The 17,904-nt window shown below is 50.5% G+C and overlaps 1 protein-coding gene across 6 annotated transcripts in view; it reads right to left on the bottom strand.

The window, feature by feature from the left end:
* The window catches only part of LOC307089991 (ankyrin-3-like), a 44,505-nt gene extending 26,814 nt beyond the window's left edge, over positions 1–17,691 (bottom strand). For 5 of the 6 annotated variants that reach the window (XM_079756500.1, XM_079756495.1, XM_079756496.1 and 2 more), the window contains exons 1-7: positions 17,601–17,691; positions 17,324–17,396; positions 16,656–16,712; positions 11,566–11,689; positions 8,702–8,804; positions 6,528–6,634; positions 3,225–3,449 (exon numbers count right to left, since the gene is read on the bottom strand). In XM_079756500.1, the coding sequence (XP_079612626.1) occupies positions 3,225–3,449; positions 6,528–6,634; positions 8,702–8,804; positions 11,566–11,689; positions 16,656–16,712; positions 17,324–17,375 (668 nt within the window). In that variant the 5' untranslated portion in view covers positions 17,376–17,396; positions 17,601–17,691. The remainder of the gene's footprint in view (positions 1–3,224; positions 3,450–6,527; positions 6,635–8,701; positions 8,805–11,565; positions 11,690–16,655; positions 16,713–17,323; positions 17,397–17,600) is intronic. The other variant, XM_079756497.1, reaches the window with a different exon arrangement.
* Between the last annotated feature and the right edge of the window lie 213 nt (positions 17,692–17,904).

Genomic DNA, 17,904 nt, shown 5'->3' with positions numbered 1-17,904 from the left:
AACTTCTATGTGTGTGTGTCGTGAATCAAAGGAACACATTCTGTTCCTAAAACAATAATAACCTCAGTCCCTGAATCATACTGTCATACATACACCAGTGTTATTCTATGGGTGCTGATTCTGCTGATGGAGCCTTGCTTCGGAGTGTGTAGCTCTCTAATGTCCTCAGCATGAGTTGTACCACAATGAAGTCCACCAGCAATATGTAGTAAACTAATTAAGTTTCCTCAGTCCTGGCAGCCCACTGGACAATGTTGGTCATACTGAATTGTCATGACAACCAATACACAACCATCAGTCAGAGGAGAAATCTGGAGATAACAACGACCCGATCAAACTGCCATTTCCCTTCGACTATTGAACATCCTTTCTGAGAGGCCAAGCAGAGCATGATGTTCTAGAAGCGTCTTTATGGTGTAACGGTACTGTACCCCTCAGCCATCTGCAGCCTCTATCGGGAACCCAGGGAGGAGGGGCTACACTAAAGCCTGGACTCTGATGGCCGACTCTGGCGGCCAAGATGGAACCAAGATGGCCGCCTGATGAATAAGGGCCGTATCTGTTCCTCTCTGGCAGCAGCGAATCACAGTGTGGCTTCCGGGTCCAACAAGGCGGAGCAAAATAAAAGTGGCCAATGATAAAGCAGGATGATGTTTGGCTTGAGGAGGAAGGGGCTCATGCTCAAACAAGCGCAGTCCAGCCCAGCAAGACAGCCAACCAGAACCTTTCAGTGACCTCGTCTGAAGCCAACTGAAAGCTTGGAGAACAGAAATGGCCGACGCCGTCTGCATGGCTGTCACTCAGAGCGTAGTTTTAGGAAGAAACTGCCCTCGCTTTGTTTCTTGGCCACACTGTACTTTACATTCAAACTTTATTTTCTTCCTGAAACTACCATTATACTATCTATAGTATAAAGCAACAAACCAGCGCTACTACAGGGATGGACGTAGTATTACAGTAACCTGAACACACACACAATCAGGGAGATGGGAGAGGGGGACGGTTAGACCGCGGCCATGTTCCTCGTTAATGGGTGGGGAGGGAGGGGGGCGGGGGGGAGAGCAGGGGGGGGGGGGGGGCTGTGTGTTCCTACCCAGTGAATCTAGTCCCTCTGGGCCCCAGCTGCAGGACGGGGCTAACCAGGCTCTGGCCTTCGCTAAGGGCTGGCAGCGTTCTGGGGAGGTGCAGTTGGCTATGTGGCAGAGAGCGAGACGCACAACACACACACACACCGTAAGGACACACACCCATGCACACACGCACACACACCGCAACGTGAGGACATACACACACATATCGCGTTGACCCACACCGTAACAAAAAACACACGCACACACACCGCACTGTGAGGACACACACACCGTAAAGACACACGCACACACACACACACACACACCACACTGTGAGGACGCACACACCCACCCCAGTGTGAGGACACATACAAACACACACACACACACCGCACTGTGAGGACACACACACACCGTAAGGACACACACACACACACACACATATCCCACCGTGAGGACAAACACACACACACCTCAGTGTGAGGACACACACACACACACACACCTCAGTGTGAGGACACACACACACACACCTCAGTGTGAGGGCACACACACACACACACACCTCAGTGTGAGGACACACACACACACACCTCAGTGTGAGGGCACACACACACACACACACCTCAGTGTGAGGACACACACACACACCCCACCGTGAGAACACACACACACCTCACTGTGAGGACACACACACACACACCCCACCGTGAGGACACACACACACACACCCCACTGTGAGGACACACACACACACCTCAGTGTGAGGACAAACACACAAACACACACACCCCACTGTGAGAACACACACACACACACCCCACTGTGAGGAAACACGCACACACACCTCAGTGTGAGGACAAACACACACACACACACCCCACTGTGAGGACACACACACACACCTCAGTGTGAGGACACATACACACACACCCCCACTGTGAGGACACTGCGGATGGCGACCACTGCTACAACGTGGTGATGGAGGAACTGTCCCCTACAGCGCACTGCTAACCTAGTACGGTGGTAGGATTAAGGACTCTGACATTATGGGATGCCCAGCCAAACTGGGCTGCTTTCTGTCTACACAAAGTAGAGACGAAGGCTGACAGGATAAATCACATGATTAATGTTTGGTAGATACTGTTTAGATATGTACAGGATGAGGTGTAGATATATACAGGATGTTTTGTAGATAAATACTGGATGTTGTGTAGATAAATACAGGATGTTGTGTAGATAAATACAGGATGTTGTGTAGATACATACAGGATGTTGTGTACATAAATACAGGATGTTGTGTACATAAATACAGGATGTTGTGTAGATGTAAACAGAATGTTGTGCAGATATGTACAGGATGTTGTGTAGATGTAAACAAAATGTTGTGTAGATATATACAGGATGTTGTGTAGATATATACAGGATGTTGTGTAGATAAATACAGGACGTTGTGTAGATGTAAACAGAATGTTGTGTAGATATATACAGGATGTTGTGTAGATGTAAACAGAATGTTGTGTAGATATATACAGGATGTTGTGTAGATGTAAACAAAATGTTGTGTAGATATATACAGGATGTTGTGTAGATATGTACAGGATGAGGTGTAGATATATACAGGATGTTGTGTAGATAAATACAGGATGTTGTGTACATAAATACAGGATGTTGTGTAGATGTAAACAGAATGTTGTGTAGATATATACAGGATGTTGTGTAGATATGTACAGGATGTTGTGTAGATGTAAACAGGATGTTGTGTAGATATATACAGGAAGTTGTGTAGATATGTACAGGATGTTGTGTTGATGTACACAGGATGTTGTCAGGTTGTGTTGGGTAATGGAGACCCCTGTTACACATATCACTCATTCCATAGAATCACTCACACACCACATATACAGACACAGACATGGGCAGAGACGCACACACACACGCACACACACACACACACACACACACACACACACACACACACACACACACACACACACACACACACACACACACGTACACGCTCACAAAAACGGAGGGAAAATGGGAATGTCAAGATGCAGAGAAGAGGAGTCACCAAAGTCACCGAACAGAAAACTGATCAACCAGAATCAAACAGAAGAGGTTCAGTGAAGGTGGAGAGGAGGTGCGTCTTACCCCAGGAACTGGGCCCCTGCTGGCCCCACCTCCACCAGCCTGCTGGCCAGGCCCTCCCCTTCCACCATCGGGGGAGGCGTGGCCAACTTGTGCTTCTTTGCCAATCGGCAGGTGATCCTGGTGGGCGCGGTGCACTTCCTGGGCGGGATGATGATGCGCATCCCGTTGTGGCGACTGCCTCTCATAGACCCGCCCCGAGCATCCACCATGAAGCTCACCAGGAACCTGGGGGGGCGAGGGAGGGGAGAGAGAGGTTAGAGAGGGAGAGGGAGAGAGAGAGAGAGGGAGAGAGAGGGAGGGGAGAGAGAGGTTAGAGAGGGAGAGAGAGAGAGAGAGGGAGGGGAGAGAGAGGTTAGAGAGTGAGAGAGAGAGGTAGAGAGGGAGAGGGGGGGAGAGAGGGAGAGAGAGGTTAGAGAGGGAGGGGGAGAGAGAGAGAGGGAGAGAGAGGTTAGAGAGGGAGAGAGACGGAGGGGAGAGAGAGAGAGAGAGGGAGGGGAGAGAGAGGGCAGAGAGAGGTTAGAAAGGGAGAGAGAGAGGGAGGTTAGAGTTGTAGAGGGAGAGAGACGGAGGGGAGAGAGAGAGAGAGAGGGAGGGGAGAGAGAGGGCAGAGAGAGGTTAGAAAGGGAGAGAGAGAGGGAGGTTAGAGTGGTAGAGGGAGAGAGAGAGAGAGAGAGAGAGAGTGGGAGAGTTGGAGAGAACGAGAGAGAGAGCTAGCTAGCCATCTATCTAGCTAGCTAGATAGAGTGAGCGAAGGACGAGGGTTAGAGTGGAGGGAGAACACATCGGGCCAGAGGGGTGTGGAGAGAGAGAGAGAGAGAGAGAGAGAGAGAGAGAGAGAGAGAGAGAGAGAGAGAGAGAGAGAGAGGGGGGTGTTGTGCATGAGATGAGGAGGAGGACTCCAGTGAGGTGGTTTTCCATGCGGTGATCTTCAATGGACACACTCACACAATGGTGAAAAAACAACACATGACATGTTATTCTCCATGTTAGCTGTGAGTGCGTTTCTTCATATTTAACTCAATTGAGGCTTGAAGAAGTCTGAGTCTGTGGTTGAACAGAGATCCTGTGTAAAGCCAGCTGAGGACCTAAGGGAAGCCTCTAAAGGGCCCGTCAAATTCATTCAACAATCACAAGTTCCACTGTGACAGTGGAACTTGTGGTGGTTGAATGAATTTGATGGGCCCTTTAGTGGTGAGGATATTCCTCACCATCACCGGGGAGGAGCATCTGATACAGCATGCAGTCTGCAGGAGACGAGGTCATAGTGAATGACGTTAAGGGGAGGACTGAGGTACAACTCATTCAGCCGCAGGTTATCGTATGAAGTCATGAGCTCAGCCATCGTTCAAAGGATCACTTCAGGACTCAGACCCTAACTCTGACTCCACGGTTCCATGGTTTTGGGTCTAGTGACGACAAGTCTTTTAATTGGTGCAGTATTGAGTGAGAGCAAAGTGAGCGAAAGTGCTTGGTTTCATCTCTGACAGGATGTTATCATAAGGGTCTGTAAACATAATGGAAAGAGAAATCAGAGAAATACTACTTCTTTTCCTTTCACCTGATCCAGTCAGTTTGTTATTGCATCCAACCGAGCTCAATTGTTGTCCGCATGAGTCATTAAGGTTCAAGGAAATTAGATAATAGGTAGAAGAATAGGAGATGTCTTTTATCATTATGTCGCAAAATCCCCTTTTCTTACAATATGAGAAACTGTTAGAATGTCAGCAGGGGTTGCTCTACTCTCAAACACATGTCCAGTCACATGATGAGGAGGAATCAGGGGTTAAGGACCACTCTCAAACATATGTCCAGTCACATGTAGAGGAGGAATCAGGGGTTAAGGACTACTCTCAAACAAATGTCCAGTCACATGTAGAGGAGGGATCATCAGGACGTGAACAGAGATAGCACAGAGACTACAGGGGAGTGGGGTGTGACATCACAGGAAACAGGAAGTGGGAAACCGGGGGGAAATGACGGTTGGTGCAGAAAACCAATCACAGTCTTCACCTGCTGTCGTACTGCGGGAGCGGAGAGGAAAAACTGTGGGATGGATGACAGAGCAACGTAGAGGGGTCAGGGGTCAGGAAACAACAACAGAGAGGACCCCTGGCCAATCACAGCTACTTCCTGTCTGGCACTACAGGTGAGGAGAGCCATGAGCAGATACACCTGGCCTGATCAGCGGAGGTAGAACTTTAGATGGAAAGTACACCTGTCAACTATCCGTATAGCAGGTGCTACGTTGGTTTCAGATATCAGCGGTTCAGTCTGAGGGAGAGCGAAGGCCTGAGATAATGGAAAAGGAGTTCTGTAAACTTCTCTGTCAAGCCAGGCAAGAGCTCGCTAGAGACTGACTGTTACCTAGAAACTGACTGTTACCTAGAGACTGACGGTTGCCTACAGACTGACTGTTACCTAGAGACTGACTGTTACCTAGAGACTGACTGTTACCTAGAGACTGATGGTTGCCTAGAGACTGAATGTTACCTAGAGACTGATGGTTGCCTAGAGACTGACTGTTGCCTAGAGACTGATGGTTGCCTAGAGACTGACTGTTACCTAGAGACTGACTGTTACCTAGAAACTGTCTGTTTCTTAGAGACTGATGGTTGCCTAGAGACTGAATGTTACCTAGAGACTGATGGTTGCCTAGAGACTGACTGTTACCTAGAGACAAATGGTTACCTAAAGACTGACTGTTACCTAGAGACTGATGTTTACCTAGAGACTGACTGTTACCTAGAGACTGACGGTTGCCTAGAGACTGACTGTTACCTAGAGACTGATGTTTACCTAGAGACTGATGGTTGCCTAGAGGCTGATGGTTGCCTAGAGACTGATGTTTACCTAGAGACTGACTGTTACCTCAAGACTGACTGTTACCTAGAGACTGACTGTTACCTAGAGACTGACGGTTGCCTAGAGACTGACTGTTGCCTAGAGACTGACTGTTGCCTAGTGACTGATGGTTGCCTAGAGACTGACTGTTACCTAGAGACTGACGGTTGGCTAGAGACTGACTGTTACCTAGAGACTGATGGTTGCCTAGAGACTGACTGCTGCCTAGTGACTGACTGTTACCTAGAGACTGACTGTTACCTAGAGACTGACTGTTACCTAGAGACTGACGGTTGCCTAGAGACTGACTGTTACCTAGAGACTGATGGTTGCCTAGAGACTGACTGCTTCCTAGTGACTGATGGTTGCCTAGAGACTGACTGCTGCCTAGTGACTGATGGTTGCCTAGAGACTGACTGCTGCCTAGTGACTGATGGTTGCCTAGCGATGGAGGGGTCTTACCCGGAGTGTACGGGGGAGGACACCAGGTTGACGTTGTCCATGGTGTCGGTGGTCCAGCTGTAGCGCCGCAGAGACTCCGTGTCCACGTCCTGGGCCACGGCCAGGTGCTGTGGGGGAGGAGGGGAGAAGGGGGAGGAGGGGGAGGAAGGTGAGATCCTCACACTGCACAGGTAGAGCTCAGGGAGATCAGACGAAGGGGAGGCGTTCGTCTTCCTCCTACGGGAAGTGTCGGTGCTGGGTCGTCTCACGTGGCTCAAAACACGTTCCCACTTAAACTCAAAACGAGAGAGGATTCCCCGCTCCTCCAACACAAAATAACAACAAGTTTGAGTCGTTCAAACTTTGAAGTGGTGATGGTGGAGGCCTCAGGGGTTGTCATGACAACATGCTAGGACAGAACCATGCTTGCTTGTGCCAACCGTCATTCCTTCTTCCTCATGTTCTCTACGTCTCAATAGTTTTGTAATGCATTCAATTAAGTACCATATGAACCTAAAGCATCATTATTCATATGATATTAATTGTAACATTCATATTATTAATATAACCAATCAAAGGGCTGCCTCAGGATGTCCGAGGTTTGTGCTGAGGAGGATGTCTCCCATCTCCCTCTGGGTGACGGCCCAGAGAGAGGTCCTACCGCTACGAGGTAGGATCACGCAGACCGAAGGGAACGATGCTGCGATCCTCGCATCCTGGGATCATGCAGTTACCATGACTACATGCAGGCAGTGATGTGTTGGCTAGTGCAGACTATGTGTTACCAGTACAAATGTCAAGGATGACATTCAAATCGGTTGGGGCGAAATTTAACCAAAAAAAAAAAGAAGCATGCGATGACTCCGGCAGAGCCTTGGACCACTGAATCACTGCCTTCAGACCCCCGTACCCTGGGGGGACCTGGAGGGCATGCACTGGAGCACCGGTACAGGGGAACAGACTACCTTATTGTTGGGCTCTAGACTGAAAGACTTCTCCATGCAGAGCCCCTGCACACACGGGAGAGAGGAGATGGACTGTCAATCACTGGTACTCAGACAATATTCAGTAGGCCCTTCACACAGAGGTCAGGGGTCATCGTAGGACACTAAACAGGTACCTCACGTTGACCTGGGACCATTGTGCTCAACAGAAGGAGCAGAGCCATGAGGCATTAGGGGTGACCTCAGGGTCAGAAGGAGATGGGCCATAACACACTTTGTGGTCTGTGTGTGTGTGTGGTGTATGTGTGTGTGGTGTATGTGTGGTGTGTGTGTGGTATGGTGTGTGGTCTGTGTGTGTGTGGTGTATGTGTGGTGTATGTGTGGTGTGTGTGTGTGGTGTATGTGTGGTGTGTGTGGTATGCTGTGTGTGTTTGGTGTGCGGGTGGTGTATGTGTGGTGTGTGTGTGTGTGGTATGGTGTGTGTGTTTGGTGTGCGGGTGTTGGGTGGGTGGTGTGTTTGTGTTCACTATTCTGTCTGTTCTAGCGTGTTGCGGTGACTGTGACTGGATGCCTGGACTCTCCTCATGGTTAACCGGTCAGCACCCCATCATCAATCAATATGTTTTACCTGTAAGGATGGGAATTATGGCCCCCACTGCACTCCTGACCCTCCCTGGAAGGAGGGACCCCCCCTCTGAAGGAGGGACCCCCACTCTGAAGGAGGGACCCCCACTCTGAAGCAGGGACCCCCACTCTGAAGGAGGGATCCCCCACTCTGAAGGAGGGATCCCCCCACTCTGAAGGAGGGACCCCCCCTCTGAAGGAGGGACCCCCACTCTGAAGGAGGGATCCCCCACTCTGCGTTTCTTCTCAAGATTTCTTCCTTGTTGATTAAGGCAGTTTTTTCTTGCTCTGGTGGGGGCTTGGGTCAAGGGGGGTGTCATAAATATTTGGCCTGTTGAGACTGTAATGGTGATTATGGGCTATACAATTTTATTTTATTGAATTGAAGTCTGTGTGCGTTCGGTGTGTGCGTTTATGCGGTGCCTGTGTGTGTGTGTGTGTGTGTGTGTATGCGGTGTGTGTGTGTGTGCGTGCGTGCGTGCAGTGTGTGTGTGTGTGTCTGTGTGTGTGTGTGTCTGTGTGTGTGTGTGTGTGTATGTGTGTATGTGTGTGTGTGTGTGTCTGTGTGTGTCTGTGTGTGTGTGTGTGTGTGTCTGTGTGTGTGTGTGTGTGTGTGAGGGGGCTCACCGTCTCCTTGCTGGGGGCCAGGATCTCCTCGATCAGCATGCTGTCCCGGGTGAAGGAGGTACGGTTCAGGGTGTTGGACCTGTCGGAACTGAAGGAGCGCAGGCTGGGGTTGGATGGGTGGAGGTGGTGGTGGTGGTCACGTGTTACCATGACAACATCGTCGGGGCAATGGACGAAGGGGTTTGGGGGGCGGGGGTAGAGAGGGGCCAGGAAGGGATGCACAGAAAAAAAATAAAAACAAACAAAAAGCACAAACGTATAAATGTTAAAATGCATGCAGCTTCCGGAGACCTGGACCGCTCTGACAACAGGAGAGGAACGCCTGGAGCAGCGGATCATTCCGGGTTAGACGCTCAAGGCTGTTAGTGGCTTTACGCTGAGGGGGTGGAGCTTCGGTCTGACACCAGGGAGCCATCGCCCAACGTTAGTACATGAACATGAACACATGAACCATAGGACGAGACTGAATGTAGAAACCAGGGGCGCTGTTATAAGATGGCTGCTTAGGTTAATCATGAGATGCATGAGGCAAAACCAGAAACAATCTCATGAAGACATGTGATGGACATCCTGACACCCTGACATCCTGACACCCTGACACCCCCGGACCAGTGGACCAGCTGAGGTCAGACACTCACACAACACCTGGCCCTGATACTGATGATTGGATCCATGTGCTTAAGGCTCGACTTTGATTTGGGGATTTCTTGGTGTGTGGGATTTCAGTATAAATGACTTATTCAGCATATATTTAATCCCTCTGATATTATCTCTGCCTGATCTAAAAACAACATGAAAGCAAAGTGAAACTCCGAGGGGACAGGGAGGACTCATTGATTCATAAACAATATATAAACTATATGAACACATGAATGTACATGCAATGCTTCAAAATGGAGAGGGTGTTTCCACCTCTTACAGGAGGCTCTCCCGGACCTCTCGGCATAATCCAGGTATTCACAGCATGACAAATCTACACTCACTGGGAGCTCTGCACTACCAGACCAGACCTCTGTACCACCAGACCAGGTCCCTGTACCACCAGACCAGACCTCTCTACATCAGACCAGACCTCTGCACTACCAGACCAGGTCCCTGTACCACAAGACCAGGTCCCTGTACCACCAGACCAGACCTCTCTACACCAGACCAGGTCCCTGTACCACCAGACCAGGTCCCTGTACCACCAGACCAGACCTCTCTACACCAGACCAGACCTCTCTACACCAGACCAGACCTCTCTACAACAGACCAGACCTCTGCACTACCAGACCAGGTCCCTGTACCACCGGACCAGGTCCCTGGAAGCAGGAGAGACACACAACACCAAGAAGCGGACGCTGCAGGACTTAGCCTGGTGCAGACTAGGCGCTGCAGGACTTAGTCCAGACCAGACCAGGACTTAGCCCGGTCCAAACAAGACCAGGACTTAGCCCGGTCCGGTCCAGACCAGATGCTGCAGGACTTAGCCCGGTCCAGACCGATTTCAGACTGTAGGGTCGTTTTTAAACGCAAATACAAAACAGAACCAAAACAAGACGACTCCAACAAGAACAGCGCACACAACAACAACACACAACCACAACACGCAACAACAATGGCTGAGACAAATATACAATAAAGGCAGAACATATAGAAGATTGATTTGTGTCTAGGAATGGTTCGATAAATCGCACAGGGACTGGAAATGACTGGATTTTATAATTGGCCATGATCAGCGACCCATGGAGAGATGTTTGGTCAATGACAGCCATGATGGTGTTGGGGGGGGCTGGAGGATTGAGGGGGATGGAGGGTTGAGGGGGGGGGGGGGGGTCAAGGGTTTCCTTTCATGCCTGTGGCCTTACCTGACTCTGGGACTATCAGTAAGAACGGACATGAGAGAGGGGGAGAAAAGGAGGATGAGAAGAGATGGAGAGAGCAGGAGACCCCTCAGAGGAGCAGCTAACGCTAACAGAGCCCCCCCCCCCCAGCTGTCAGCCGTCTGGCGGCGCCGTCTGGCTGACAGACGTTTGTACAGGAGGAGGATTACACCAACGGACGCCAGTCACAGTATTATGATTATTATGCAGCCTGGTCGACTGCGTGACCGTTTTAAAGAACACAATAAAAAGCAGATTAACAACTCGGTTTTCCTTTTCACCAAACAAGAGCATACGGTGAAGGTCATTGAAGGGAAACAGTGATCAATAACCATTGATTGATTAATGCTTGAGGTGATGGCTCCCCGACACTCTAACTGAACTAACACACTGATGGAACCGAACGCGTTCTCATTTCCTGTGGTCCGATGTGTCACTGAACCATTCAACCCCCCCCCCCCCCAGGGGTCACAACACGGGCTCTCTGTCTGTTATCCCCCTCTGGTATCAGAGCCCCCGGCTGGCCCCTTACTGGGAACTAACCACAGACTGGTCATTCTGGGGGAGGGGCTCGGAGAGGGAGGGGGGGGGGGAGTGATCAGGTGTGTTTGTGTTGATGTGCGTGTTTCTGTTACGGTGTACCGTTGTGTGTCTGTGCGTGTTTCTGTTAGTGTCTGTATGTGTGTGTATGTACCGGTGTATGTATGTGTTGTGTTTTTGTGTGTGCATGCTTGTATGTGACTGTTTGTGTGTGTGTGTGCGTGCGTGTGTACCTCTGGGAGCCTGTGTGTGTGTGTGTGTGTGTGTGTGTGTGTGTGTGTGTGTGTGTGTTGTTGGTGTGTGTGTGTGTGTGTGTGTGTGTGTGTGTGTGTGTGTGTGTGTGTGTGTGTGTGTGTGTGTGTGTGTGTGTGTGTGTGTGTGTGTGTGTGTGTGTGTGTGTGTGTGTGCGTGCGTGCGTGCGTGCGTGTGTGCATGCGTGCGTGTGTGTGTGTGTGTGTGTACCTCTGGGAGCGGGCCCCGATGCTGAAGCCCATGTAGCCCTCCTGGGGCAGCGAGTCGTCCCCCAGCTCCCTCAGGTCCTGGGGGGCCAGGTACTTGTCCGTGTCCCCCGTCATGGCGTCATCACCTGGGGGGGCAGGGCGGGACGGTCAGGACACGCCTCTAGCCTCCTCCTCCTCCTCCTCCTCCTCCCCCTCCCCCTCCTCCCCCTCCTCCTCCTCCTCCCCCTCCCCCTCCTCCTCCTCCCCCTCCTCCTCCCCCTCCCCCTCCTCCTCCTCCCCCTCCTCCCCCTCCTCCTCCTCCCCCTCCTCCTCCTCCTCATTCTCCCCTTCTCGACCCAAACCGCGGGATGAGGAGGTCCAGTCTCTACAGCCTGGAGGGGGTCCAGTCTCTACAGCCTGGAGGGGGTCCAGTCTCTACAGCCTGGAGGGGGTCCAGTCTCTACAGCCTGGAGGAGGTCCAGTCTCTACAGCCTGGAGGAGCCTGGAGGGGGTCCAGTCTCTACAGCCTGGAGGAAGTCCAGTCTCTACAGCCTGGAGGAGGTCCAGTCTCTACAGCCTGGAGGGGGTCCAGTCTCTACACCCTGGAGGAGGTCCAGTCTCTACAGCCTGGAGGAGCCTGGAGGGGGTCCAGTCTCTACAGCCTGGAGGAGGTCCAGTCTCTACAGCCTGGAGGAGCCTGGAGGGGGTCCAGTCTCTACAGCCTGGAGGAGGTCCACACACAGCAGCAGAACTCACGTTTCCCCCGCTGGTCACAGACACTCATGTTCTCCCTGTTCCTGGTTCTACGGTCAGTCCGGTGGTATGATGTCACTACGAGCTTCAAAACTGTTCTCCTCTCAGCTCCTCTGATCCAGCCCTAGTCTCTCTGTGTGTCTCTCTCTCTCGCTCTCTCTCTCTCTGTCAGAGGGAGGGCTCTGAACAGACAGATCAATACCCGATGACCCCGGAGTCTGCTAGTTTCATTTGGCCTCACACACCAAAAACAACAGAAAAACACATGCTCACACACACATACAGTACATGTGTGTAGCTGTGTCAACAAACAACTAGACTTTCAAAGAATGTAGCAGGAAGAAAATATGTGGCAAAATAATAATTAACAAAACACAGTAATAACTAACTCAGTTCACCTGAGGAGTTTACGACGCACACATTTTCATCCTAACTGCAAATTCATTCATATCAAAAGTATGTTGAAAATGAATGGAAGTTTGCATTTCTCAGTTGTGCTAATTATGAGCAGCTTATTGCAGGTACCACGGTGGTAAAGTCTTTCTAAATAAATGTAAAAGTTATATTATTAATTGATTTACAGCAGCCCCGTTTGGTTAGAAAGCCGGACGCGAAAAGCTTAACTTTCTAGACAACCCGACTCCCAGCAGCAGTACACCAGTACCACCATCACTCCCAGCAGCAGTACACCAGTACCACCATCACTCCCAGCAGCAGTACACCAGTACCACCATCACTCCCAGCAGCAGTACACCAGTACCACCATCACTCCCAGCAGCAGTACACCAGTACCACCATCACTCCCAGCAGCAGTACACCAGTACCACCATCACTCCCAGCAGGACAAACACAAACCAGAGGGAACGTCCACCACGAGGACCAGAGGGAAAGCGGGGTGAGTTGTAGAGTTATTCCCCGGAGCGCTGGACCCCGTAGCCAGACCCCCGACCGCAGCCGGGATGAAAGAGAGAGCGGGGGAGAGGGGGAGGGGACGGGGGAGACAGCGACAAGTGCATGCAGGCAGAGAGAGAGAGAGAGAGAGAGAGAGAGAGAGAGCCCACATTCCAGCCTCGCTCCCTCCCCCCCTCTCCCTGCAGCTAACCCTCCAGCACTGTGAGCCCTTATCTCCCCCCAGCCAACCCCCCCCCCCCCCCCCAGCCCTCTACAGAGCGGCAGCTTCCTCCGGTCCCCTCAGGCCCCCAGAGTCCGGCCCCAGAACCCACCTCGGGTCCGGTTACAACACGTCATCCGGTTCGGTGGTCCGGGTCCTGGATCAGCTGCTGGTTCTAACGGCGCTGGCCGTGTGTCCGTCTGTCTGTCTGTCACCCCCGCTCTCTGTTCTGCACTGTCTCTCTCTCTCACCTCACTCTGCCGCTCAATGAACCTGTTGTAAACACTGTCTCTCTCTCCCTCCCTCTCTCTCTTTAGCATACAATGTCTCTCTCTCACACAGCCACACCCACTCACACACACTGTACCCCCGTTCCACCTCGCATAATCAGTCTGTCTCGCCCTCTCCCCCTCTCTCTCCCCCTCTCTCTCCGCCTCTCTCTCCCCCCTTTCTCTCCCCATCTCCCTCTCTCTCCCCCTCTCTCTCTCTCCCCCCTTTCTCTCCCCCTCTCTCTCCGCCTCTCTCCCCCTCTCTCTCTCTCTCTCTCTCTCCCCCTCTCCCTGCTCCGGTGCTCACACAAACAGATCCGCTTTCTCCCCCACCTTCCCCTTCGCCATCTAAGATTATCCACTTTGTGGACACACGTGTGTGTGTGTGTGTGTGTGTGTGTGTGTGTGTGTGTGTGTGTGTGTGTGTGTGTGTGTGTGTGTGTGTGTGTGTGTGTGTGTGTGTGTGTGTGTGTGTGTTTGTGAGAGAGAGAGAGTGTTTTTGAATGGGACACCTCCAGTGGAATCTGGGACAGGAATAGTAAGTGGGAATAGGGCTTTAAGTTTCTACTGGGCTCTCAAACTAGTTTTGTCCCTTCTGCCCTTCCGTCCCTCTCTCCCATTGGTCAGTCTTGATGTTTAAATGTTCTTCTACATGTGGCCTATTCCAGTCCATGGGTTATTGTAGAGAGGTGACGATTATGTAAAGGAAAGTCTATGTTCAAATATTTGTTTTAATGACTATTATTAATATTCATTGCTTAATTGCTGGTATATTCATTTATTTCCATTCATCAAGATTGTTTGCTGCATTTCGTTCTAAAAAAACGTTCCCAACTTTATCAACCAGACAGACCCAGAAAACCTCCCTAGAGTACAGACGGCGTTCCGACCGTCACCGTGACTACCGCTGTCCTCCGGACCGATCAGGCTCTCATCCCGATCCTTTCATTCAACACAGGAAGTGATTTCTGAGCGGAGCCTGTTCAGCATCCCTCCTGTTCAGACTGTAAGCTAGCTGCCGTCTTCTGACCGGGTCGGAGCAAACAGACGCTCCGTCCGTCAGCCAAACAACCTGAGCTATATTTAGACCAGCGGCTGCACAACACACGAGGTCCACGAGGGAAACATTCAATAGGAGATAAACGCATGGAGGTACCAGGCGATGCATGCAGGACCATGCCACGCGCTGATCTCATTAACACACAGCATTACATGTATTCGTGGAGTTACAACTTCAGACCATCTTCAAATTTCTAATTTGGATGCATAGTGACAGTGTGTGTTAGTGGATATATGAATCTTTGCAATGTGTGAACGTGCCTGTGTGTGTGTGTGTGTGTGCGTGTATAAATAGACAAGGCATCTACACTGAAAATACTAACATCAAACATACTCCAAATGCAGGCAGCCTATGTTTATATTATTTGACCACTTCAAACTGGTTAGAGTGAGTTGGATCCATCGTTTTCTTCACACTTACATGAATAGTTGAGGACGACATTCCCCAAATCAATATCTGTTCAAACATAGACAAAGCACTGCTATCATTTTTGTCATTGCAGTATGAATCATTGTAATCATATTATTAATAATCATATATTTTTGATATATCCTGTACTACCATCATCAGATACAGCCCTTATCTGTATTGACCTCTGTTGCCATGGTTGTGTTTACAAGCGGACAAGAAACAGAACGTCCCAGCTTTCAGTAAACAATCTGAACTATTCCAAAACGGAATAGCCATCAAACCAAGGTTAGCTCTCGAACCCACAGCCCTCACAGCAACAGGGGGAAAGACCGTGGGATCTTGTCCTGACCCTTCAGAGGGAGACCTTCTCCCCAGGCCCGAGTTGGACCTGAGGAGAACAGACGGACACATCATCTAAATGTCACCCCTGAAGTCTGCCTCTGCTCTGGCTGAGCTCAGTTACCATGGTGATATCAGGAAAGCTTTTTCAGTGGGTAATCATTAAAGCTTTCTGTTCATTCCTAGCTGTGTAATTATTTATACCAAGTGGTTGATCACTACTTCTCAATCTTTACATTGAGCTGTATCTTCCCTTTCATCATCTATCCTTGCAGTCTGTTTTTTTCAGCTCACGCTGAAGATGGGAGGAAACACACCCAAAAGATGAGACCAAGAATCTCTCTCCCAGCAGCAAAGCAAACCCCTCATCCCTTCACAATCCTTCTCTCTCTCTCTATCTCTCTCTCTCTCTCTCTCTCTCTCTCGTTGACTGACAATATTTGAAAAGATCAAGTTCAGCAAAAAAACTCTGAAGGCTGTTAAGCCACAGACCATGAGAAAAGAGATGCGCACGCACACACACACACACACACACACACACACACACACACACACACACACACAAAAACACACACACACACACACACACACACACACACACACACACACACACACCACAGCAGCTGACACCGTGTTTGCTTTGGCCCAACATGTATGAAACTACAACAGCCACGTCAGCGACAATCCTCAAAAGACAAAGGATGGAGAGTGTGTGTGTGTGCGCGTGTGCGTGTGTGTGCGTGTGCGTGTGTGTGTGTGTGCTCTACTCTAGTGAGGGGAAATACATCTGTTACACTCCCTCCGTGTGCACACCACTTCAATGGCAGCCGCGGTAACCGTGACAACCGCAGAGAAGAAGGACACACACTTCACGCCTTCACCGCAGTCTTCACCATCACTGAGCCCGATAAAAAGAATATCCTAGAGGCTGAGAGAGAGCGGAGCGAGTTCTCCTGTTGTTTGAGTCTGTTTGTTTAAGTCTCTGTAAGGCTGCAGAGGCCCTGAACATCTACCACCTTTTACCAGTCAATCCCTCAACTCAACGTCTACCACTCCTAACCAGGTCAAAGCAGGTTTAAATCAGTCGACTCTACGGCGTGAAGGAGGGGAGAGGGAACAATGAAAGGAATGATAAAGGAAAGAAAAGGAATTGAATGGAAGTGGAATACCTTCATCAATATCTGATAAATAGTCCTCAATTAGCATTGGGGGCCCACTGGCTCTGACTGCGATGAGATGGAAAAAGAAAGGGTTACAAATCAAATCATATCGACGATGAAATAAAAAACAAATGATTACAATTTTCAAAGGTTTCACTCCGGAATGCTGTAAATGTATGTGTTGAATAAAACTTTAAGGTTGAGGATTCAAGCAATAAAGATTTAGTCAAATTTGAGAACATTTGGGGGTGAAGCTTTTCATTGTTTTATTACAAAGGGAATGAAATGAAATGAGGTCAACGTTATGATTGGGATATTGTCACCACATCAGAAAGGGAGGCTGAGAGACTTGATAATTATAATAATAACCATAATCATAATCATTGTGTTATTTAGCAGATGCGTTAATCAAAGCAATGACATCAGATTTCTCCCTAGATCTGTAGATAGATTTTTAGGTATGGCATCGCCCTGGAGACACAGCGGACAATGGGCATCGAACCCAGTATCTCTGGCCCCCCTGACTAATCCACCATCTCAGAGCAGAGGGAGAGCCTAGTTAGGGACCGCCTCCTTAGAGGACGGGATGAGGAACGGAAGGAAGGCCGTCATGACGACGGCAGCCATTTTATTCAGAGAGACGTCCCTCGTGGCGACTCCTAAGATGGAGGACTCACCTTCGTCGTCGGACATGTCCAGCACCTCGTTCATGGTCTCGGGGACGTTCATCCGGTGCTTCTCTGTGATCGTCTGGAGAGAGAGGACAGACGGTGACTAACCTCCCCACGGCCGCTCCACCACCACCGGGGACTAAGGGCCGCAGACGGCCGCTCTGTATGAGGGGGAGGCTCCGCTCATTAGCCCCGGCTGTTAACGCTAGTAGAGGTGATGGTGATCCTAACAGAGTGTCCCCCCCCCCCCCCCGATACGAGCCCCGCCCGGGGGCCGTCTCACCGTGGAGGTGAGGGTCTCCTCGGTGACCGTCTTCAGCGTGTCCACCACCGAGATGTAGCCCAGCCGCCGGGCGATGGAGAGGGGCGCTGTTACTGTTCTGCACGGGAACACAAGGGGAGGGGCAAGGGTTAGGGTTAGGGTTAGGGTCAAGGGCCAGGGTCAACGGTTAGGGTCAAGGGGTCAAGGGTCAAGGGCCAGGGTTAGGGGCAAGGGGCAGGGTTAGGGTCAAGGGTCAAGGGCAGGGTTAGTGGCAAGGGTTAGGGCAGAGGGATGAGTAAGTGTGTGTGTGTGTGTGTGTGTGTGT

This window comes from Pollachius pollachius (genome assembly GCF_949987615.1).
Source record: "Pollachius pollachius genome assembly, chromosome: 19".
Lineage (NCBI taxonomy): Eukaryota > Metazoa > Chordata > Actinopteri > Gadiformes > Gadidae > Pollachius > Pollachius pollachius.
This window is presented reverse-complemented; position numbering and strand designations above follow the sequence as displayed.